Here is a 25,758-nt window from a genome sequence, read left to right as displayed (position 1 = left end):
CTCAGAAAGGCCTTTCTATGTAGATGGACTATAGTAAACTTGGAAATGAATGAAAGAAAAATAATTGGCAAGATGTACCTGAGAAAGAGTTTGAGGGCTATGCTTTCTATGTGATAACATACTGGTATTGATTAATAAAGGTAACAAGAGGAACATATATATATGCCCAGAAGTTTGTGATGTCTATTTTATCTCTCAGTGCCTAAAAGCAGGCATTGTTTAACTTTTTCTAGATGTGGATGAGTGTCTGGATATCAGCATAGTCTGTGACCAACTATGTATTAATTCTATGGGAACATACAACTGTACTTGTGAAGAAGGCTACAGAATTGGAAGTGATGGGAAAACTTGCATCCGTAAGTCACTGTGAAGAAATTTAACATCTTCTAAACTACCTCCACCCTATTTTGTTCTTCAGGAGCAACGGAGACCACACATCCCTTAATTCATCCTGTGCTCCCCTTTCTCTCTTCACAGACTGAGACCTTTCTTTTCCTTTTGTTCTCTCCGCTGCAGTTTCAGCTTTGTGCTTGATGCTTCTCACCTTCATTTACTTTTTGAAATGGCCTCAAAGAGTTTTACCTTTCTGTGGCCCCCTGCCTCTGCTGTCTAGTTCAAACTCTCTCATTTCTCTCATCAGCCCTTGCTCCGTTGTTAGTTCTTTTAACCAGCATGTTGAATCCAGGAATTTTCCTGTGTGGTCGTAGCTTTAGATGATGATGAGCTAGAGGAGGAAGAAGAGGAATTAGAAGTTGTGAGGTCTGCAGGCCTTCTATTCAGGAGTCTGCCTCAACTGCTTCGTTATGTCGCTATGTCTCTGCCTCCTGCCTATCAAGATGAAGAAGATGAGGAGGAAGAGGGAAACGATATTCGAGGAGAACTGACTGCTTTGCAGAAAGTTGGTGAGGAAGAGTGTATCTCATTTCTTTTCTTTATTTTTGAAGAATTCACATCAATTCCTCCATAGACAATTCCATTATCTCTATTTAATGCCATCAAATGTTTTAACATTATGTTAGCAAGAAAAGTAGGGCCAAAATCATTTCTTCAGAGCTTCCTATTAAATCTATCATTTTATATATATATATATATATATATATATATATATATATATATATATATATATATATATATATATATATTTCTTTCCTTTGCAGGATATAGGGTTGCTACGTAGGTATGCGTACAAGTGCAGCTGCAGGATGATGGGGGGTTGTTGACGTGTGATACAGTGAAATGGAGCTGGAAAATATCTTTAAATTAATACAGTGTGCAGAAGGATTGTGCCCTTTTAGTTCTAACCATTAAAAGTCCACTAGAAGTCACTTTTATATAGTTAAAATTTTCTTTAAATAACTTAAAATATGGATCATTCCTAGATTTTAAAATGCCAAGAACCAATTGTTTAATATGCTCAAGTAGACCAAGAAAATATCTTTAAAAATGAGCAGGTTTTTTTCCCTATGTTTATATCCATGCAACAGAAATCAAGCATCAAATCGCTTCTGATCAAAATAAATTAACATAACCTCTTTCAAAAAAGTAACAGTTTGCAGCCAGTCTGCTGCTGCTTCTTTTTTTTCTTTGTAAAACAGAGATGCTCTTTTTCTTTTCCCTCTATTTGTTGTATTTTAACAGTGTCAGAGCTTGATGATTGCTCAGAGTGCATTCAGTAAAATGGCAGAAACATTTTTATGCTATGGTAAATCATAGTAATAAGATCAATAAATACATCTGCCTAAAAATAGAAATGCTTTAATGTTTCTTAATTCAACTCCTGATACTTTGGCTACTCAAAGTCTGAATAGAAATAATATAGTGCTACCAAGGCAGTCAGAATGGGAGTGGCCAAGATCTGGAGAGAAGAGAAACTCCAACAAGTGAAATGGACAATCTCGGCTACTTTTCTCCTTGCGCCGTTTGCTAATGCATGGGGACTGTGCAGGCAGAGAACCCAGGAAATCTCAAAGACAGCTGTTAAGAGGGTGAGGAGCTAAGCACAGTTGTTATCAGCAATATCATGGTGATGGGGAGGTAGAAGCTGCAGTTCAGGATCTGCTCAAGAAGAGAGGGCTTGCTCAACATTACAGACTCTTTGAATGAGACATCTGAAAAACCCCACTAGAACAGGGGCAAAACTTGAATTGAAACAATCCTTAAAACAACTCAAATCAAGTCTATCCTTCCTTATTCAGATTAAGGTAATGTCTGTAAAGAATACAATGGAAAAACACATTATGGTACTTTAACAATAGAATACTATACAGCCACAAAAAATAAATGAGTGTATATACACTGTGGGTGAGTATCACAAACATTATAGTAAATGAAAGAAGCTTGATATCAAGAGTACATGCTTTATAATTCCATTTATATAAAGTTCAAAAATAAGGAAAAATAATCTATGGTGATAGAAATCAGGATAGTGCTTAATTTTTTAGGCTAATGATTAAGAATCATCAAGACACCTTTGAGTTTTTGGGGTGCTGACAATATTCCTTACCTCGATCTGGGTGGCATTTAAAGGGGATATTTACATTTTCAAAAAAAATATAAAGTGTACACTTGAGATTTGTGCACTTCTCTGCATGTATATTATCTCAACAAAAGGTTTACTTGGGGAGAAAAAAAACAACTTTGCATTAAAAAGACTGGGAGGAAAAACAAGTGGTAAGAACATTCATTACTTTATTAAATATTCTAATTATTCTTTAGGTTCTGTATTTCAGTATTATCATTGAAAATGATGAAATAACCTTTATTTTATAAGATATCTCCTTGTCGTCTTTTTCTGGGGCTCTAGGAAATAAGCTCAAGGATCGGTGTGTGTGTGTGTGTGTGTGTGTGTGTGTGTGTGTGTGTGTGTAATTGTTTCATCTCCATTTTCAGTGATGTAGAGAGTATGTATGAGCTAACTAAGATAGTATCATGTTCCAGTCTGTTTAGATCGCACATTTGGACATGATTGCAGTTTAAGCTGTGAGGACTGCATGAATGGAGGCAGATGCCAGGAAGGAAAGAGTGGGTGCTCCTGCGCAGTTGGATGGGCTGGCATTCTTTGTAATGAAAGTAAGTGATACACTGAAGAATTGTAAGAGGGTGAAAAGATCTTCTTTACTTCTTCTAAACTACTGGTGATGAGTTCTTTATGTGTGCTCTACCTAAAATGTTTTAACAAGGTAAGCAATTGATATGGGTGAGAAACCAATTTATCTGTGGTGCATAAAGAATGCCTATGAAGCACTGAGGTTTGAAACTGAACATGTGATTAAAAGGGGAGATTTTGTGTTCCCTGGGAAACTTGATGTGCTGTATCTTGTTTATCCACGAAACATAAAAGTTAATAAAGGATCCTAATATTCTAGACCTGTAAAAATCCCTCCATTTAAATAAATCATTAGGCCCTGGCAAGCTATTCCCAATAAAGAAAAAAAAAGAAATAGAAAAGATTTGTGCTACCAAGTGCAGTTAATGAGATTGCTTTACTGCTGCTTCTTTTTGTTTATGTTTTCTTTTTCTTTTCAAAATATCTTAGTACAGCCAATCACATTTTTAAGTTTTTCATGTCTCTCATGAAAAAATATCAAAGATTTAAAAAGTGATCCCTCTAATAAAATTTCCCCTTATGTTTTAAGTGGAAGTGGAGGTATGCTTGCAGGTACTAAAACTGCCAAGTAATAAAAATATATATATATTGACTATCTTTGTTTCTTCGTTCTCTTTTTAAATTTACCTTACAAATTTTTAATAAAAAAAGTTTTCTTTGTGGTTTTTATTTGGGTGTAAATATCTAACTATTACATTGTTTTGTACACCTGAAACAAATTTAAAAACAAATAAAGTTTTCTTAATCTTTGTGATTAGCCTGGAGGATGATATGAGTAGATTTTCTTTTGAACCCCCTGCACATAGGGATAAAGAGCACAAATATTGTTACTATTAGGAGACAAATGCAAAACTTGGGTCATAACACAGTGAGTGAGCCAAGTGATTTAACCAAGTTTACTAGTTAGGGTATTTGAGGATCGTCCTCAAGCATCCCTATAATCATGTTTCTCTGCTGCTCAAAACACTTTGAGTGCCCCATTCCTGATCCAATAAAGCAGATTCTGCTGATTTACTCACTGGCGACCTCCTAAAATCAGGCCTTCATAAACACTTTTCACATTTTATTCTTGTTACAACTCTTTGCCCAGATTGTTATTCCCAGCAAAGTAAACCATTCACTACTTAGTGCTTTGTCCTTTTCGTCTTTGTGGCTTTTGCTAAAAGCCATCTTTGTCTATTGTCACTTATTGTACGAATTTTTTTGATGGCCCCAGTCTAACCACAACTATTTATATTTCGGTGGATTTAAAGTCTCTCTCTCTCTCTCTCTCTCTCTCTCTCTCTCTCTCTCTCTCTCTCTCCCCCCCCCCCGCCCCATTGGATTATTGCCAGCTATGTTCCTGTTCTCTCTGTCTTACTCGACTGAAAGCTCATGGCCAGGTCCTATTCATGTTTCTCCAAATTAGAGGTATCTAGTGCATGACTGAGCAAATGAAGAAAATATGGTATTAAAGCACCCAACTAGATTGACCTACAACTTGACATTAACCTGCATCTATATAAAACTGGGATCAAACAAATGTAATTGCACAATTATAAGGAAGTAAATATTAACCTTATATTGTAAGTTTTGTTGGTAAATATGCAATTTCCAAACCCTTGATTTCTAACATGGCAGCATGAGAAATGAAACTAAAAATCTATCTCAAATACATCAGAATAAAACATGTTTGATTCAAAATTAATATGGAAATATTGAAAATAAACTTGCTGATAAATGAAGATAAGGTGACCCCTTCTTTGATTTTAGAAAACCTTGAGCATCTTAAGTGTTCACATGGCCTTGTATAGGAGAACCTGTTCCTGAAAGCAGAATTATATGTTTTTTACATTTCCTCTGTGTCTTTAATTTTTCAACTTTTTTACATAAATGAAAACAGAACAATGCAAATGGAAAAAAATGCTCACTAATTCTTTAACTAAAAGAAGTAGTAAGAGCATTTTCTTAAAAATTCCTATAAACTACAATAAATGAAAGTGAACAATCATTCATTACCCTTATTTTTAAAATTACCATCTCTTCAAATGCAGCAAGGGAAGTTAAAAGAAGAACATTCTGCAGAGATCTGGAAAGTTAGTTTTCCCACTGAGTAGATCTTCTAGCCCAGTACCTTTATTGGTCTACGATGAATATATCTGCTATGACATCTTAGGAATTTTTCCAAGTAACTATAATGAAACAATTTTAAAATTACCACATATTAATTTTAATAGCACATTTCAGAACTCCATTTACTTTGAAAATATTTTATATTGTCTATCTCATTTCTTATCATGAGACTCTACCCAATAGAAAGGGAGGATAAGAATATTTTCATATGAAAAATGAATGGGTGATATATGGAGGGGAAGATTCATGACTCCTTCCAAATCATCCAGCTATGCTTTGGGGCATATTTGTTCTCAAATTTGCTTCTCCAGGGTAATTGCTCTGTTTGATGCTAACGAGTATTTAGCAAATCCTTGTACTATGTGACATCATATATTTCTTTGTTGGGGGAGTGCCAGGTAGTAGTGTTGATTTAATGATGCTATAATCCAGATACTCCGCAAGCTATTTAAAACTCCTTAGCTTTAGTTTTCAAATATGTTTTTAAAAATTAACCTTTCTATAGTTGCTGTAAGAATTCAAAGAATGTAGGCATAAATCAAATTTGTTGTCAGTTTTTTTTTTTCCTCTCTCTTATTCCTTTGGTTTTCTCTTTCCTTTTCATTTCCTTTTTATAGTAGCCTAGTGCTTAAAAGCAAAGAAAGAAGTGAATAAGAAGCCAAGTTTCCATATTAGCATCTGGAATGGTGTGGGTGGGGGGAGGGGGTAAAAGCAGTTATATAAATGTCATTTTATAATATTTAGCCTATCGATAAAATGTCAAAATTCTTACTGAAATTTTCTAAACAGCTGTATTTACCCAAGTTAAAATTAAAATAAAGTTACAGACATTTTCCCAACTTATTTTTATTACTGAAATACTAAAAACTTCCCCAAAAAACCAACAAAACAGTTGTTTGCTTGACTTCATCATTCTTTGACAATGCAAAAATACCTTGGGACCCTCAAGACAGTTTTAGTTCCTAGTTAAAAATACATGCCATTTCCCCCCTACATTTTCTTAAATCTTTCCAAATAAAAGGTGCAGGTTTTTGTTTTTGTTTTTCATTAAGGTTGGTTAGAATTATACAGCATAGATATATCTAAGCTTTACAAATGAGAGGGTTAGAGTTTGTGGAGCAAGGTAAATTTTGCATGTAAACCTTCTTAGCAGTACATCAGTTATCATTTTAACTAGCTGTATCAGTAATCCCCCAGGAATGATTATGCCATCCAAACTAGGAGCATGCCAGAGACACTTCCTGGGTCTACAAATTACAGATTTTGATTACTCAGTATCCATTCTAATAGGAAAATAAGATTTTTTTTCTCCATTTGTATCACAATGAGAATGTTACATTGCTTACTCAACTTCTCCATTTTCTTCATAGCTTGTTCCCCAGAGACCAGTGGGAAAGAGTGTGGAAGCATCTGCGATTGTCAGAACGGAGGCACATGTGATTCTCTAACTGGGCACTGCCAGTGCCCCCCAGGGGTGCATGGGAAAACCTGTGAACATGGTAGGAATGTCTGGTGCTGGTCAGAAACAACTCTTTAAGGTCTTGAAGTCTCCAATGGGAAATAAATTAAGCGAAAGTTGCATATGTATTTTTCAAGGTAGCCTTTTCTGAAGAAGTGAAAGGCTGTGTCTGTATATATATACAGAATACAGTTGCTTTAACTGATGATGTGTGTTATAGAACAAAATAAGTTATACTTAAATCTCCAACTGTGATACTTAGACTTCCAACTAAGCAGGGTAAATCCTGATATAAAAAAAAAGCCTTTTTCTTCCATTGAGCAAATTTGTATGTGCAGGTTTGGATATAGGAACTAGAGAGAATTATTTGCTCTGCATAATAAAATGAAGAAAAAAAATGGAGCTTCTAGGTCTAACCAGGAAGAAAAAGAGATTGGGGGGAAAATGGAGAGGAGGTAGAGAGGAAAAGTGAGGAGAAAGAATGAATAAAAAACTCACAAAATATCAGTGAATATAGTGTGTGGATTTTTCGTGGAATCCAGTGAAGGGGTTGATAAAGCACAAAAAAAGAAATTGTTTATACAGGCCCCAGAACTGAAGGCAGAGAGTCAATGAAGATATAAGTCTTCAGGAATTGCTGAAAATCATGGGAAGTTTAGATTCTTCATTTCACAAAACTGCAGAGACAGAAACCAAATTTACTTCACTCTCTGAGAGGTGCAGGAAGGCTCCTGCTGGTGTCCTAGTTACGTATCCCCCTGAAAAATATTTATTCATTTATTTAAAATAAGCATATTAAGTGTTTGCAAGCACTGTGTCAGACATTATGATATGGTAACAAAAAAATTCAATAACTAAAAAAAGACACTTCCATGTGGAACTTTCAGTCTTGTTCAAAGCAGACATAGGTTACAAATATTAGTAGGTATTACAAATTACATATTAATGTGTGTTTGGTGGTACTGGGAGAGCCAGAGCAATTTCTAGAGAAGTGACACTTAAGCAGAAGCTTGCAAAATGAGAAGACATAAGACAGGGAAAGTGTGAGGGAAGAGTATTCCAGACTGAGGAGACCACACGTGCCAAACTCTGAAATGGGTAAGAGTCGGGTGCATTACAGGAACCGGAAGAAGGTCACCTGGTGGAACACAAGTCAGTCAGGGAGATATCAGTGCCACATGCAGTCCTCCAATGCAGAAGGTCATAGGACTTGTTAAGTTTGGAGCTTAACCTGACAGCAATGGCAAGTCATTGTAGAATTTTAGATAGAGGGTATAAAATCATATTTGTGGTTTTGAAAAGATCTTTCTTGCCTCAGTCCAATCAGATTGGAAACACCTTACCTTTTGCAAGATCCTTATTTCATATAGCAACAGCTCTAGCAAGTTTTGCATGTGGGTTAATATTTGCTTTGTTTGTCCTTCCACCCTCTAGGATGCCCAAAAGGATTCTTTGGAAAGAACTGCAAAAGGAAATGTAACTGTGCCAATAGTGGCCATTGCCACAGGGTGTATGGCGTCTGTGTGTGTGAGCCAGGGCGCTATGGGAGGTTTTGTCATTTGAGTAAGTCACAGGCACTAAATTTGCTCTCTGTGTGAAGCAAGGATGCTCAGAAAAGTACCAAAAATATGTTAGACAAAGGAAGAGAGTAAAAACCATAATACATTTTATATAGTCATATCATATGTACGTTGATTTATGTTCTAGTCTTTTTTTAGCCTCCTTACATTGTAGAATCTAGATTTTGATGAATGAAAGAAAAATATTTCTGAATTATTTACATTTATTTCTAGTTAGTGTTTACCTTAACTAATGAGAGGGGATTATTAATAGTTCATTTAAAAGGAGATTTGACACTTTATGGGACTTGAATATCAAAGGCCCAGAACAAGTCTTTTATTTCGGGGTTCTTATACATAGCAATATCATTCCCTAAAATTTCTAAAACAGGCTCTTCATTCATTTTGGCCATCACTCACATTTTGCATAAAATGTGAGAAAACACAATCACCAACAGACTATTCAGCCCATCAGTAACATTTAGGATTTCTCCCAGTCAGACATCTCTAGATGCCCACCATTCTGTCTCAAAGCTGTATGCAAGCACCAGTGAGCCTGAAACAATCTCTACCCTGGTCCTCTATCTGTTCCACATGTCCTCCTCTGAGAATCCTTCCTGAGTGAACTTCAGTAGGACAACAATCTATTTCTTAATTTCTTATTTCAACCTATTTCTTAAAAGCAGAGACTTTTTAGAGATTCATATTGCATTTTTAGTTTTTAGTTCAATGTTCATGGATCTTGTCTATTTTATAAAAGGAAGCCCCTAGAAAACACAGTAAATTGTGAATACTCCTAGAAGAGAAGTGAAGACATCGTGGAAAGTTAAACCTGAATCATGAGGAAAGGTTAGACTTGGATAAGCAAAATAGAAGAGAAGGGGAGAAGGCATGGCTAAATGTGAATAATTCAGGTGCATATGTTGTGTTCCAGAACATCACATACCTCTTAGAACACGCCAAGAAAAGCAAACTCACCTAGAAACAAAGATAGCATCATTTCTACTATTATTTCTCTAGGGTAACAAGATACACCCCATTTTTTAGTAATAACTTTTGAATATTTTATAAGGCAATACCAGATGTTTTGTAAGAAGCACTTAAATCATAACTCGTCTGGTCAAATACTTAAAGAGCAGGTGGTGGTGGTAGTGATGATAGCATTTTGAATGGTACCATCTTTAGAAAAAACATATACATTACAGTTCTTATTGCTTAGACTTGAGGCTTCATTTATTAATGCCACCAGCCTGGCTCGGAGAAGCTTGAGTTTGCAATCCTGTATTAGCTTTCTGTCATTAAAAAGTGCCACAAACCAAGTGCCTTAAATAACAGCAATCTATTGCCTCACAGTTCTGGAAGCTAGAATTCTGGGATCAAGGTGATAGCAGGTCATGCTCCCTCTAAAGGCCCTAGAGGAGTATTAATTCCAGGGCCCTCTCCTAGCTTCCAGTCATTTTTGTTTGTGACACCGTAACTCCAGTCTTCGCATGACATTCTCTGTGTTAGTGTCTTTGTGTCCAAATTTCCCTATTTATAAAGGCACAGGTCATGTCAGATTAGAGGCCCATCTTGTTACAGTATGATCTCATTTTAACTAATTATATCAGAAACAACACAATTTCCAAATAAGGTCACCTTTTGAGCTACTGGGGTGTAGGGCTTCAACATGAATTTTTGGAGGACACATTTCCATGCATAACAAACACTGAGTAGACACTGAATTGACAAAAGAGGTTACTTCTTCCACTTTTCCTTTTTTAATCCGAAGCATATTTCCACTGTTATATGTCCTTAATATACTCAATTGTCACATTTAAGCATTCCATTGTGCCTGAGTTCTACTCTGAACCACTGATCTCCATGCTAAACAAGAGAGAGTGAGAGCATGGAAGTCAATCCAGGAAAGTGAGTGTTCTTGAATGAAGAAGAAAAGGACCACACCATAGAAAATAATGTCTCTGAGAGACCTGGGGGCTTAGTGGGTCTGGGAAAGGACTCAAAACTTGGGAGCCATAGGAAAGATAAAAAAGGGATAGTAAAATTTGTCATTCAAATAGGATAACATTAAAAGCAAATAGGGGCCCTGTTCATATTATGTTCTGCTTCAGGGATAATCTGTCTATCCCTGGCAGAGACAAGAATCACCCTACAGGAGGGCACTGTAAACACCACTTTAAATTATCTCTGCTAATAATCGCAGATATTAGCAAATGTTAATAATTTCCATTCACCAGAAAGTCAAATGGCTTATTTTGTTCTCTAAAAGCAGCTTTCTTGGCAAAGCCTATGTAGACATACAATGCAATTACCTCGAGCCTAGAGGGTACTTGAAGGATATTCCATTTGGTAAGTCACTTGGGCATTTGTGAGAGGGAGAAAAAATTGTCAGAGGTATATTTTAGAATGGGAATTGAATGACCACAAGTAACTCCCGAAAGAGAAAACTAAGGGTAAGTTTCCCTAAATGCAAAGGTGGGGCTTTTTTCAAATTAGAATTCCTGTGCTAACTAGCATTCCTAAAACTCAAAGGCATGAGGAAAATAATGAAGGAAAGGCAAGCTCCAAAGATGTGGCCAAGATAATGCTGCTGTCCTGAGGAAAGTTCTGTGTTATCTCCGTGATGTAAAATGATTTCCAATTACTATATAATGAAAGTGAAGAAAAACAATGGTGAGCCTTCACATCAATGCTTGTCCATCATCTCCATGCTGTGGCGGGATGAATATGGGGCCTGGCAGGCCTTTCCGGAGTCCTTGGAGCCTATTACTAACTACAGGCACCAGTGGAGCACATTGAGAAGCAATTTCTCTCCCGGAAGCACCAAAGCCTTTTAAATAGTTCAGGTTTCACTGTTCACGTCAAGTTGCCAAAAAGCAAATGAATTGCCTGATTTGAAAGACATTTGTTTTCCTGTTATTTTGTTTTTTGTTTTTTGGCAGTCAGGATGATCCCCTTGTTTTCCCCATAATCAGGCCCTAGAGAGCTACATGACTGTGCACTAACAATGCGGGGTGAGGGGGAAAAATAAAGCAAAGTGTGGTTTTCAGGTGACGAGTTTGCCTCAATCTGCTTTCAGACTGTCCCAAGGGGGTCTACGGGGCTGGCTGCTCTTCCGAATGTCAGTGTGTGGAGGAGAACACCCTGGAATGCAATGCCAAAAATGGCAGTTGCACCTGCAAAGCTGGTTACCAAGGCAACCGATGCCAGAAAGGTACAATCTGATGATAAATTTTCTTTCTTCTCTAATAATAATGCTCAGCCTTTGTTCAGTACCATATGATCATTAATTATTGAATCCACTAGTGTCCTCAGGAGATGGGTAAGCTTTATTAATCCCCTGTTTGCAGGTGAGGAAACTGAGACACAGGGCAATAAAGTTATTTAACCATGTCATCTCCACCTCTGCTTTTAGCTATCCCCTTGCTGGCTTGAACGAGGGAAGACAGATCACATTGCAGAGAATCTTCTCTTAAGAAGACTAAATCTGGCTAATGACTTCTTTGAGTTGACCGAATCAACCAAGGGCCACTTCTAGCTTTCAGAGTTAAAAAAAATTGTTTTCTTTATATCTAAACACAAATCATTCAAACAAATACAATTCAAAGATTTTAACCATGGAAAATTTTGGAAAATTGAAATATAGTTATCAATGTGGTCTTTTGTCAAATTTCTAAATGTTACATAAATGTTTTTAGAAACCTATAAATATAAAATTTTATGTATAGCATTATTCTAATTATAAGTAACATGTATAGATATATATGTGTGTACATGGATATAAAATTTGGAAAAAGGTATTCCAGATGCTAGTAATGGTTGTCTCTCCTTGGTGGACTCATGGAAATCTTCTCCCCAAATATCTGCATGAGTCTTTGACACTCTTAAAAAGTCTTATGCCACCTTTTCACTGAACCTTGTCAGTATTGCACTACTTAAATTTCAACTTTAAAGTCTTGAACTTTTTTCCCAAAGTTTACATCATCTTCTAACATACCATATACTCTAATTATTATCGTGTTTAATATTTATTAGACGTGTCTTTCCTGCTAGAAGCTAAGCTCCATGGGGGAAAGAGATCTGTTCATTTTGTTCAGCAAAGTATCCCCCAAAATCCTAGAACAATCCTGACATACAGGAGTTACTCAATAAGAACGTTCTTAAATGAATATATAAATGCAAATCTTTAATTTTATTCTTTATACATTTTCTCACGTTACTGTATATTATGAATTAAGCACTTGTTACTATTTTATTCAGGGGAAATTATCGCAGTGTTTTTTTCTCTTTAATACATAGAACGACTGAACATATAACAAATAAAATGATCATAACTAACAGCAAGTGAACTTTTTACCTTTGCAGTGATCCAAAGGGCAATCTTGTTTAAAATCAGGAGATTTAATAGATTTGATAGGAAGCTGTCATACGTTGGGTCTGCTCACAGAGACACGCCCTGGGTTTGAGGGTTGTCTTTGGCCCTCATGTATTTACACGTTGCCTTGCATTGTCATCTTCAGAGAGTCTTCAGGGCTTGTCAGAGCTAACTGAAAGGGAGTAAGAGCCTTCTAGGTTGTTCTGTGGATATGGAACTAAAGTCTGACCAACAATGTCCGACTAGATTTCGTGGAGAGAGGGCTATTTAGGTAACTGGATTGTGACTTTCTAAGCAATGGGTAAAGAGTTTGGGGAAACAGAAGGCTGGCATTACACGAATGTGTTCTACATGGTATGAGAGTGGGTCCCATAGCAATCTCTAAACCTCCTCTTGCTGCAAATGATTTTTAAGACTAGAGTGGGCCCCTTATTCATTTCCCCACTAGAGAAATGATGCCCTGAAAGTCAACGAATGAAGAGACAAGACCATATACACACACCTGAGTAAATTTAATTTTTTCTGATAACATTTTTTTTAAAGCAGTGGCTGAATGTACTATATTGGAAAAGGCTTGAGATTCCCACTGTGAAGGAAAATGAATTTAAAGTATATGTAAATCAGCAAAATAGAGAGGTCACTATAATCTCTGGAAAACATATTATTTTTCAATCAGATAACTTTGTTCAATTCTGATAGTTTTGTCTAACCACAAAATGAAATTATGAATCAGACCAGAGTGGGTGAATGGGACCGTCATGATTGACAGCTGAAATCAAGGCAAAAAGAGCTCTCCAAGAGTTGTGCGTGATGAAAATCAGGACTGTTTTTCTCTTTTTGAAAAGAGTGAAGTAGCCCAAGTGCTCCTAGAGCCAGACATATCTTTAAAAGTCTTGACTCTAGACCTGTGTCTAGATTGCAGATGAATAGTTAATTAAAGAGCACAAATTGTTTCAATGGCACTAATGAACAGTGCTCTCGACAATCAGCACCAGGACTTTTTTAGCCCATCAGCAATGACTTTTAAGAGTAGAAGAGCTGGTTTCTACACTAATCTATGCAATACCAAAAAAGAGAGTGAGGATAAAAATAAATAAATACAGCCAGTGTTTTTTGTTTTGAGTAGATTGTAGCCTGAGGTATTTTGGACCCCAGTTGCAGGTACCTCTGCATGTGGAATGCTCTGGCACAGCAAACCCCTTGGGTCCATGTAAGGAGGCCTAATCAACCCTCATGCCATCATAATAAGGACAGATTTTTGTTACAGTAGTTCCACATTGGATAAACTTCAAATTTTGAACTCTGGCGGATCTCTAAGAGCAGGTTAATTGACTTGAAGGAGCAGAGTACCTAGTATTTAGCATAAGATTGGTGGAGTATCTAAGAGTACCAGTTTTAGAGGCCAGAAGATCTGGGTTCATATCCTAACTTTGCTCCTTATTTGTTGTGTGACCCAGAATAAGTCACTTAACCTCTCCAAGCCTCAGTCTCTTACGTAAAATGAAAATAAAGTTGCTTATGTGATATAGTAATTTTTATGAAAATATGAGCTAACTTAGGTAAAATGTTTGGTACAGAGTACATGATCGACAGGTAAGAGCCAGGAATGATATAAACATCCCAGAAAATTTAATAATTCTGTTATTCAGTAAAACTCTTCTCAGGACGTGAAGATACTTCACAGCCCAACTTGGTTTGACGTAACTTTTCACAGTTGTCATATGTTTAGGAAAGTTTCACTGTTTTCCTGTGTAAAAGAATACTTTCCACCAGGTTGCTAATTCCAGTGGTTTCATTGGTAGGACATGTGCTGAAACCTCTAACTGAGCACTTAGTGGTCCCGGCAGCATTAGCTATCCTTTTCCATTTCAAAGGATATCCAACAAAGCAGCACACATTTCCTCTTTCTCCACTTTCTACATTGTATACTCATATAAAATACACAAATTACAAACCTCTGGGTTGATTATTCTGGCTACAAAAGAAGCAAAGACTAGGAGAACAGGATTCAGACAACCATTTGGGGACAGCTTCCCAAGCACCGCACCTCCTAATCATCCTTTACAAATTACATCTCATTTTCAGGTTTTGTTCTGTGCAAGTGCCTCCAAAGACATACATCTAAATTGCTTCCATTGTTACTGTCTGAACAACCATATTTTCAGCAAAGAGCCAACCTCTGTATCTGTGTTTCCAAAGTGACAAGATACAACATCATGTTGATTTCTTCAGGGAATATTTTTGGAAGTGCTATAAATCCTTAGGGGCTACTCAAATGTTTCTTTCTTTGCAGCTCAGTGGTACACATGTGCACACCACACACAGAGAGAGACACTTTTCCAACTCAGTCAAGCAGAAAGCTGGGACCAACTTGAGATTTATTCAAAGTCTTAGCTCCTTTCTTTCTCTTTTTATTTTACAAGCCTGCCCTGATAGCCTCTGGGGACCAGAGTGCCAGTTCTCCTGTGGACCCTGTGAGAATGGAGGTCAGTGCAACAAAAAAACTGGAAACTGTGACTGTCCCCCTGGTTACACAGGAAAAGCCTGTACCAAACGTAAGTCATTAACCTAGGCAAGGTAACCAACAAAGGCAATAAAGTTAGCTTTATGAATGCTTGATTTTTCTAACTGCTCTATGAGATATTACAGTAGTGTACATCTTTAAATTATCTATTGTTGTATAACAAACCATGCCAGTACTCTGTGGCTTAAAACAACGATTTATTCTTTTGATCCTGTGGGTTGATGAGAAGCTTCTTTTGGTCTCACATGGTGTCACTTGTGACGCTTCCAGCTAGGAGATCAACTGGGAAATGGGCTTTACTGGGCTTGTCAACCAGGGGACCTCACCTTCCCTGTACATCGCATTTCCACAAGGTTAGTTTGGGCTTCTAATAGCATGACAGTATCAAGACAACAGTCCCAGAAGGAGTGTCCCAAACGTGTTGAAAGCAGATGCCATAATAGGTCAAAAAGCCTAGGTCGAGGAGCCACACATCGTCACTTCTGTTGGTTAAAGCAAATCACTTCTGTTGGTTAAAGCAAATCACAAGGCCAGCCAGATACAAGGGAAGGAAAAAGAGATTCTACCTCCTGGATGAGAAGAGTAGCAAAAATCTCATTGCAAAAGACCAGCAAGCTGGGAGATATGGTTGCAGCTATCTTGGGAACCAATCTACCATAGTATTTAAAGTTCTACTGAAAGGCACTCTAAAGAATCTATTAAACTGCACTTATCATTCTTGTCAGAGTGGGAACAGATTATAGACTGATAAAAAGTTATTAGTTAAAATGAGTCTGCTTCAAAGATCTGGTAGAACTACTTCTTTGCTATCTATTTTTCTTCTTGTGATTCTTACATAACCTCTGTTAATTCTTCTTCTATTACCTTCTGTACTCTAACCCCATGGGTCAGAGTAACGAAAACTTGAGGAAAGCCATGGGCTGGATAATAATGATGGTAGTTTTTATATAACACTTAAAAATTTTTTCAATTACAATTGACATACAATAGTACATTAGTTTCAGGTGTACAACATAGTGAATAGATATTTATGAAACTTATGAAAGTGATCACCCCAATAAGTCTAGTGCCCATCTGACACCATACATAATTATTACAATATTATTTTTACATTGCTATTTTAAAAATGTCTAATATATGTTAGCAAAAATCTGTTGTTTGTGGGGCAGCTGGTTAGCTCAGTTGGTTAGAGTGTGGTGCTCTCAACAAGGTTGCCAGTTCGATGCCTACATGGGCCACTGTGAGCTGCGCTCTCCACAATTAAATTGAAACAACTACTTGACTTGGAGCTGATGGGTCCTGGAAAAACACACTTAAATAAATAAAAGTTGTTTTGTTTTGTTTTAAATTGTGTTGTATCCATAAATTTAAAAAAAAAAATCTGTTGTTTGTGATGGTCTATGGTTTTATGAATTGTGAACAGTAATCTGAATTAGCTGTCCATGCTTAGTACTTTTTATAAAGCAAGGAAATAAAACCAGAAACTTAAACATAAATATAAAATGTAACACCAGGATAGTACTTAGCACTTAGCTAATCATCTGATCATTTGGGGAATGCATTACTGCCCCTAAGGATAACCCTCAAGCAAGAGTAATAAGACAAGGTCTTTTACTGACTATTTTTCTGAATATAACTAGGTAGGTCTTATTTTAGGACTGTCATTCTGGCACTGTTGTCAAGCATTTCGAACAGTATAAAAGTATGCTGGACAGTAGTTGGCTATCACTAACCTACTTGTTTGCTTTAAAAAAAATAAAAAAGCTTAAAGGTAAGAATTTACATATTCAAAGGTAGCTACTTGCTATTTCCACAGTGATGTGACATTTTCTTTTGTTTAACTCAACCAATGGAATAATTATTAAGCAGATAGTGACAAAGTTTATACTGTACCAATTGTCAAGGTGATATAAATAGACTATTGAAAAACAAGTGAAAAGAGAGATAAATTGCTCATTCTTTAAAATATTTATTTAATAATTATGTTACAACTCTCTTCCATTCTAGGATTTCAAACTCTAGGAGACTATATCATGATAGTCTTGAGAGATTTTTGTTGATGAGTAATACCATGTTTCCCCAAAAATAAGACCTAGCCGGACCATCAGCTCTAATGTGTCTTTTGGAGCAAAAATTCATATAATAACCGGTCTTATTTTAATATAACATAACACCAGGTATAATATAATATAATATAATATGATATAATATAATATAATATAATATAATATAATATAATATAATATAATATAATGCCGGGTCTTATATTAATTTTTGCTCCAAAAGACACATTAGAGATAGGTCTTGTTTTCGGGGAAACACGGTAGTATCCTAATTTTGTTGGCAATCTGATACATGAGATAATGTATTGAATTGAAGAGGCAAAAATTTTCCCCAACTGCTAGTCCAGTTCAATTTTTATGTTATATACTATTTGTTATCTGATTTTATATACACAGACACAAACACAAATGATAGAATCATCATAATAAGATATTCAATAAAATGAATGGAGCCAAAGGATAGGACTCATTAAAAATGCTGCATGCATATTTCACAAAGAATGTGTGGCATTTTAAAAGGGGCTTGTGTTTGAAGAAAAGCATACATTTCTCTAAATATCCTAATTATCATGCTTACAGAATTTTAAAACCTAGTTACTCTGCATAATGAACTGTAAAAATATTTATAGGCTACACAAAGTGCTGTATTTTAGAGGTAGGAGAAACCAAAAAGCTATTTCTAAAGATATTAGCTTTATATAAAATTCCAATTTTCAGAAGTTATAAATACAAATAATTGGGGAAATTAAAAAGCATTCTTTTGTTTTGTTTTGTTTTAAAAGGTTTTTATTACACTGTGCTAGAAAACTCTGGATTGTGATAGGTTGTATTTTTTTCCCATTCCTTAAACAGTTTTGCAGGTGGGTGTGGCTGTGGCCTCATGGATATTCTCACACCCTCGATAAGAACACACCATCTCTATGAAGGGCAGTTTAGCTTTATATATGAGGCATTTTACCAAGTAATTTGAGAAATGGTCCCACATTTTTCTTTAGCCCAGTATTATTTATAATAATAAAATACAAAATAAATAAATAAATAAATATCCACCAGTAGGAGAATGATTAAACAAATTCTATAACACATCAGTGGACTATTCTGAGATGATTAAGATGTTTTTAAAGAATGTGTAATGTCAGGAGAATTGACACTAAATTGGCATTAAATGATGTATATAAAAATGATCTAATTTGTAAGAACATGCACCCATGTGTGCATATCGAAAATTGTAATAGAAAGGGCAGTAGTTGTTAACAGTGACCATCTATAGATGGTTGGACCATGGGTGATAATATTTTCACTTTGTACGTTTTTGTCTTTCCTATATTTACAACTTTACCATTTCCCCTTTTAACAATCATGGAGAATAATAAATCACCTTCAGATCATTTGCTGACTAAATATCTAAGTAAGGTAGTTGTCTTTTCTTAACATACTGTTTGGTAGACTTAACTATTTCCAAATAGTGAAGATGTTTTCCTTCAGTCTAATTGAACTTGTTGCTTTTTAAATTTAAGACTGTTTTCTTCTATTTCACAGTGTGTGGATATTGAGCATTGCTTGGCAGTACCATTAAAACTCTAAAAAAAATTGAAACCTAAAAGAATGTAGTACAGGCATACATTATAGATATCACAGGTTCAGTTCCAGACCACCGCAATAAAGCAAATTTCTCAATAAGGCAAGTCACACGATATTTTTGGTTTCCCAGTGCATATAAAAGTTATGTTTACACTATACTGTAGTCTATTAAGTATGCAATAGCATTGTGTCTAAAAAATATGCATATCTTAATTTAAAAATACTTTATTATTAAAAAAATCTAACCTGAACCTGAACCTGTTGGAAAATGGCACCTATAGACTTGCTTGACACAGGTTTGCCATAAATCTTCAATTTGTAAAAAAAAAAAAAAAAAAAAAGGAAAGAAAGAAAAAAGAAAGCATTATCTGCAAAGCCCAATAAAGGGAAGAACAATAAAATAAGGTATGCCTGTAATGCTTCCTCTGAACACTTCATTTCCCTCTCTTCAGGAATTCCATTTGCTATCCCTCAGTCATTTTGTTATTACTTCTCTGAATTCTGCCATAAATATATAAATATATATATACAAAATAAGTCCCTCCACTACGGAAGGAAAGAAAATAAGAGAAAATGGGGGAGAAGAAATTGAAAGGGAAATACTAATTCCAAATACAGTTTAATCTTTAAACATCATGTAATCAAACATCATGGAAAGATGTATCATAATGAAATCATGATGATCAGACATCATTAAACACCATGAAAACCATACTGAACAGAGGTGTAAACCTTCTGTAGAGGTAACCTGGTAAATGTTTAACAACTGGGTCTCTGAAATGTAAAGCCCTGGTTTGTAGCATTTGCCAATTTCCACACTGTGATAGTACCCACCATGGAGTATTTTAGGCAACTAATGTGAGGTGAACTGGCTGGCAAAAATTTCTGAAAATTTAACAATTGGCTTTCCCGAGCTGTGAGTAACAGATCCAGTGTACCATGGGCTGGCAAATATTGTATTTTGAACACAAAGAATGATTTCTTAATTTTATTTTCTCTTTATATATTAAGGAATGATTACTTTTCAGGTGTCCATTTTAGTTTGCTTCTTTTAAACAGATAACTAGTTTGACCGTTTGGGTTGAATTAATCAAAAAATAGTTCTAACCAACGAAAACATTGCAATTTAGTTAGCCTATTTCATTTTTAAAACAAAATTCAATTGTTTGGCTGAATTGATACAAGATTCAAAAAACAAGCAAAAAATGTTGGAGTGCTTTATGTGTAGACACAGCCTCCTCACTCCTTTTCTCTAGAATTCATGCAGTTGCAGTATTGACTCAGATATAAGGGAACCAACTACCTGTAACACACCTACCATAAATCAGGGCTGGTATTTCCTTTATGACACATTGTTGTGAAAAAGAAGACAGTTATCTAAGGCAGGAAAAATGAGTATATGTAAAACAAAATAAAACAAACTATTTGAAGAACAATTAAAAGTTTTAAGTATCATCACTAAGCACAAAGAGGTGACATGCAATAATATGTTTCTAACCTCTCTGAAGCAGCCCTAAATCTGATTTTTAAAGTTTCTGTAAAATAAATTGTATTTAAATAATACATCTCCCATCCTTTTCAGCAGTGAGATGCATATCCCTTACCAATCTGGTTCTCAGCAGGCAGTCCAGCCTGATGAAGTATCAGCAAAATGTCAGCTCCCACAGGGAAGTGCAACATACAGGCGACACTGCAGAAGTGAGAGGTCTTTCATAAAAGCTATTGTGAAGATTCAGTTTTTAAAAAGGGATATGGTTGAGAACTGATGGTTATGTCATTACCATTGAGTTTCATATTCCCATCATCTGTGGAAACAGAAGGGAGTCATGGTGCCATGATATAAAGGCATTAAGTTGAAAAGTGGATCTGGTCTGCAAGATATTTGTCTTCCTGTGTTTTCAAAAAGTTAATATCCAAATTAGCTGTCGTTTTTTGGCACATACCCATTAAAGGGGGCCCGAAAGCTGCTCTTTCCCCTATGCTTATCACCTTATATAACGTCTATTACATTTTTAAAAAATAGTTTAATAGATGTTATATAATAGACGTTATATAAAAATAATTTAATAGTCAATCCTATCATTATTTTAAAATCTTCAGTAACCCACTAAGGCTTTAATTTCATGAAGAGTTTTGGGTACTAAAGGGCCATCATCTACTGGTCCCTTACATCATGTTGACTATTCTCACACATACCTCATATACTTTAGTCATTCCCCCAAGCACCATGAAATTTTAAAATGGGGTGCCATTTTTCTTATTCTTCCCGCTAATCATTTTTTTCCCTCAATTTTTACTGCCCTGTAAAATTCTTCAGGGATTTTCATTTCCTGGTATATATAAACTAACAAACAAAAAAAAATACCAAATCCCTTTTTTCCATAGCATATTGTATTATAATTGTCTATTTGTACATGATTAAAACTATCGTTTGTTCTTTTTATTCCCCAGCTCTTGATATACAAAGGATGCTTGTTAAAGATATGCTAGATTCAATTGAAGAACATTCTTGACAATTACATAAAGAAGTTTGGGGTTAAAGTTTCAAAGAAATAATCCACCAAGTAAATAAAGACACAAGAAATAGAGAGTTTATGGTACTGAAAAATATTTAGCAGACTACACAGAACTGGATTGAATTGTCAGGCCTTTTAAGATGAGATCAGTGACAAACCAGGAAGGAAAGATGTAGTTATATGTTCAACGCCACAGCCTCACTGGTTTCTGTTCCATTTATGAAAGTGCTTTTCAAAGAATTAGAAGACTAACAACATCAGTCAACGATGATGTCCTTATGATTCCTGTCAAGATTAGTTTCCTGTCAAGATTCTAGATTGTTTATTTCTGTACTCACCTCCAATGTATGCAATCTTTTCTTTTAAGTATAGCAGAGCCATTTTAGAAAAGTGAACAAGTATTTCTGGCTCTTCGTTTCTGTAACTTAAAGGAGGGAATCTAGATAAAACGCAATATTTACATAATATATACAATTCAGTGTGTAGTAAATAACACTACAAGGTAAACATAGGCATATGCTGTATAATGATAATATGCTATTTGAAGTTAATGTGAACAGAGCGATTGAGTGCCTCTTCTGTGTTCACTGTGCTATGTGTTTTTCACCAATTCTCTCATCTGATCTTCAGAACTAATTAAGTTGGCTTTCTCCCCATTTTATGAATGAGGAAACTGAATCTTGGAAGACTTGATTAACTTGCAAAGTGACTTGTATGTAATTAGCAATCGGGGACTAGATAATCAGTAAAGTTCTTACAAACACTACATATCTATAAATTAAGACAATAGTTGTTAATATTAAATATTGTAGCTGCCTGGTGTAAAAAGTAAAGAAAATAGAGACAATTAAGATTCCACTGAAAAAACTGAATGGTCAAAAAGTTTGACTAAGGTTGTTTCCTTTTAGGCCCTACATTTGTAGGTTTCAAAAGAGTGACTGGTACAGCGATGGGTATGGTTGAAATGCCCAGTGCCGCAGCAGCCTATGCTCAAGTTAATGATGGCGGGAGGGTGCTTTTTCTTTGTCTCTGTGCAGCTTGTCCAACCTGGTTCCACAGTGGAAGCTGCCCTGCTGTACCACATCAGTAATAATAATTCTCAGTGGGACCGTGAGGCTAGCCAGTGTACCTGCCTGTCCAACTTGACTGAACCTGATAACAGATGCTTTAATTAGAAGGTGATTATAAGTCCTGTTCTTCATCTTACATAAATAACAATCAGGAAATTTTTGTTGCACTCTGCAGATGCTGAATAGTCTCAGTCCTTTTTTGTTTTTATAAGGCTACCCAGTCTTAACTGTGTTTAAAATTCTCTTTGTATGTTGGTAAATATAGCTGGCTAGCTTCCGATAGCAATCCGTGATTACTCTTGCTGTTTGCTTCCAGAGCCCTGAATTGAATATCTGGCAGAGCACAAAATAAATTCTTATTTCTACAAAAGGAGTCATCAAAAAGTTCTACTTGCCCAATACATACACCTTTCTCTCTCTCTCTCTCTCTCTCTCTCTCTCTCTCTCTCTCTCTCTCTCTCTCTCTCACACACACACACACACACACACACACACACACACACAGACCCTTTGTGTGTCATTAGCAGTTGGGCTCATTGTGGGGTGCACTATTTTGAAATCTTTATCTAGTTATGACTAAATACTTATTTTTTTTTGTTTGACATGCATGCATTCTAGTACTGTAATTCCTTAATATTTAAATATAAGGACAGTATGACATGTAGAACTCTGTATTTTCTTATTTGCTTTTTGATATGATTGTGTCCAGGTATCATTGTTTCCTTTACAAGCAAAGACCTTATAAGTCCTGATCACCTATCCTTCTCCACTTAGGCTCTCTGTTATATTACTTAAGTACTTAATTTTGCCTTAGTTTCCTCATCTGTTAAATGTGATTAAAAAGGAACATATCTCATCAGATTCTTATGAAGATTAAATAAGTTAATGGGTATTACACCTTTAGAAATCCACATGGTGTAGATTGCCCTGAGAATTTTGCACAGTGCTTTGAAAGTGAGAAAGGTCTCAGCTTACAGCACTCATTAAATTTTAATTTTATCATTTATGAGCCTTTGGTGTATATATCATTTGCTAAGTACTATATGGAATGTGAGAAAAGATAAAATGCCCTGCCCTCAAGGAATTCATTCACAGTTTAATGGATGACAAAGATGTATAAACCACTGATTTTAATTATATTTTGAAAGAGGATGAAATAATAGATGTGTGATTGGAAATTATGACTACCCTATTTGGGGGAATCCCTGAAGGCTTCATGGAAGAGGTGGGATAGCAGCTGAACCTTAAAGAATGAGTCAGATCTGAGGGGTGAGCTTGTATGAAGTCCATGCCAAGCAGTGTGACTAACATGAGCAGTGAATGACCTAATGGTGTGAAATGCTACACATGTCTTTCCTGCCTCTTCTTGGAGTATGGCTGAATTTAGGTTTGGATGGGAGATTAAGGTAAAAGGGATAGAATAAGTGTCAAAAGGTGAAAAGCCCCAGATGTCACATTAGCGAACATAGCCTGTCTTTTGGAAGTAATATAGAGGGTGTAAAAGTTGTTGAGGAGGGAATAATTGTGCTTTCAGCCACGATGTGCAGAATATCATCACGTCTCTGCTCTGCTCGGCCTCACTGTTGCTTCACTTTTCCCTGCTTCTGAATGAGGTCCCAGAAAGATCCCAGGACTTTTGGAGTCACTCTCAATTTTTATTGTATAATCTAATTAAAAATCCCTTTATCGAAAATAATTTCAAATTCAATTTAAAGCTTGTTCCCTTGCCTACCCCAGGCCTACCTCAAGCTCAAAAATGGACACTTCACTCTATCCTCATCCTGCCTTTGTCCTCTGCCATTTTTTTCCCTTCCAAGATGACCTCTGTGGGACTGACATGTATCCTGTAGGAAAGACGCTACTGTACTTTGCCTTTGATAGAATTCTGCTCTCTGGACTCTCTTCTTCAACTGTGATTCTGATACCAGCTCATGAGTCTCCAGCTTTCCAGAGGCATATATCAAGCTCTCAAAGTGGTTCCCTCAAAGCCCTCTATACTTGGCTTAAAGTGAAGGGAAAGCATTCCATGGAGAGGAAAGAAGGAAGGCAGTAGTCCCTGACAACTCCAAAGAAACTATCTAGAACAGTAATTAATTTCTGCAACCTTGGACCTCCTATTCTGGCTTCTCCACTTAGGTTCTCTATTACATTAGGGAAGTTCTTAATTAGCCTTAGTTTTGTCATCTGTAAAATAAAGGGCTAATAAAGGACTTTTTTATCAGGTTCTTATGAGGATTAAATAGGTTCATACACATACCTTTGGAAGGGCATTTAGCACATAGATACTCAGGTAATTATATCCTTAAAAAAATCCCTCCTTAAAGAAAACTTCTTCCAATATTTAAAACTTAATCCTTACCACTGTATACCCTCAGAGTGACTGAACAGCTACGAATTACAAAATTAGATTAACATTCCCTTAGCAGGACATAAATCAATTGTCTAACACACGTTGATTTAAGATCTCTTTTCGAGATCTGAAACAACAAAAAAATTTCAGTTTGTATCCTGCTATCTGGTCAATATTTTTTTTTCAGTTTGATTGTTTTTTTCAATATCCCACATATAAGTGGTATCATCTTTGTCTGACTTATTTCACTTAAACAATGAACTCAAGGTACATCTATGTAGTTGAAAGTAGCAAGATTTCATTCCTTTTTATAAATGAATAATATTCCATTGTATATGTATACACGACATTTTCTTTATCCGTTCATCCATCGATGGACACTTTGGTTATTATAAATAATGCTTCAGTGAACATAGGAGTGCATGTATCTTTTTGAGTTAGTGTTCTTATTTTCATCAGAAAATACCCAGAAGTAGAATTGCTGGGTCATATAGTAGTTCTATTTTTAATTTTGTAAGGAACCTTCCTCCCTACTGTTACCCATAGTGGCTGCACCAATTTACATTTCTACCAACAGTGCCCAACGGTCCCCTTTTCTCAGCATCTTCTTCAAACACGTGTTATTTCTTGTCCTTTGGATAATAGCCATTCTAACAGATATGAGGTGATGATAGCTCATTGTGCTTTTTATTTTTATTTCCTTGATGATAAGTAATATTGAGCATCTTTTCATGTACCTGTTGGCCATCTGTATGTCTTCTTTGGGAAAACGTCTATTCAGATCTTCTGCCACTTTTATTTATTTTTAAAATTTCTTTTTCAATTATAGTTGACATTCAGTATTATTTTATATTAGTCTCAGGTGTACAGCACAGTGGTTAGACATTTATATAATTTATGAAGTAATTCCCCAGATAAGTCTGGTACTCACATGGCATAATGTGAGTATGTAATATGGTAATACCATATTATTGACTATATTCCCTATACTGTACTTTACACTGTGTGCTAGTCAATAATGTGTTATCCTCATGATAACTTGG

The 25,758-nt window shown here is 35.8% G+C and overlaps 1 protein-coding gene across 9 annotated transcripts in view; it reads left to right on the top strand.

Annotated features, from left to right (window-relative positions):
• The window catches only part of LOC308505216 (multiple epidermal growth factor-like domains protein 6), a 607,252-nt gene that overhangs the window by 493,959 nt on the left and 87,535 nt on the right, over positions 1–25,758 (top strand). For all 9 annotated transcript variants that reach the window (XR_013994480.1, XR_013994481.1, XR_013994482.1 and 6 more), the window contains exons 10-16: positions 234–356; positions 708–902; positions 2,938–3,069; positions 6,589–6,717; positions 8,112–8,240; positions 11,316–11,450; positions 15,035–15,166. Coding sequence is in view for 1 of the 9 variants with exons in the window: in XM_081067036.1 (XP_080923162.1) it covers positions 234–356; positions 708–902; positions 2,938–3,069; positions 6,589–6,717; positions 8,112–8,240; positions 11,316–11,450; positions 15,035–15,166 (975 nt within the window). In the remaining 8 variants the exon portion in view is untranslated. The remainder of the gene's footprint in view (positions 1–233; positions 357–707; positions 903–2,937; positions 3,070–6,588; positions 6,718–8,111; positions 8,241–11,315; positions 11,451–15,034; positions 15,167–25,758) is intronic.

This window comes from Rhinolophus hipposideros (assembly GCF_964194185.1).
Source record: "Rhinolophus hipposideros genome assembly, chromosome: 2".
In the NCBI taxonomy this organism is placed as follows: domain Eukaryota; kingdom Metazoa; phylum Chordata; class Mammalia; order Chiroptera; family Rhinolophidae; genus Rhinolophus; species Rhinolophus hipposideros.
Note: the sequence above shows the minus strand (reverse complement) of the source record. Positions and strands in the feature narration are given on the sequence as shown.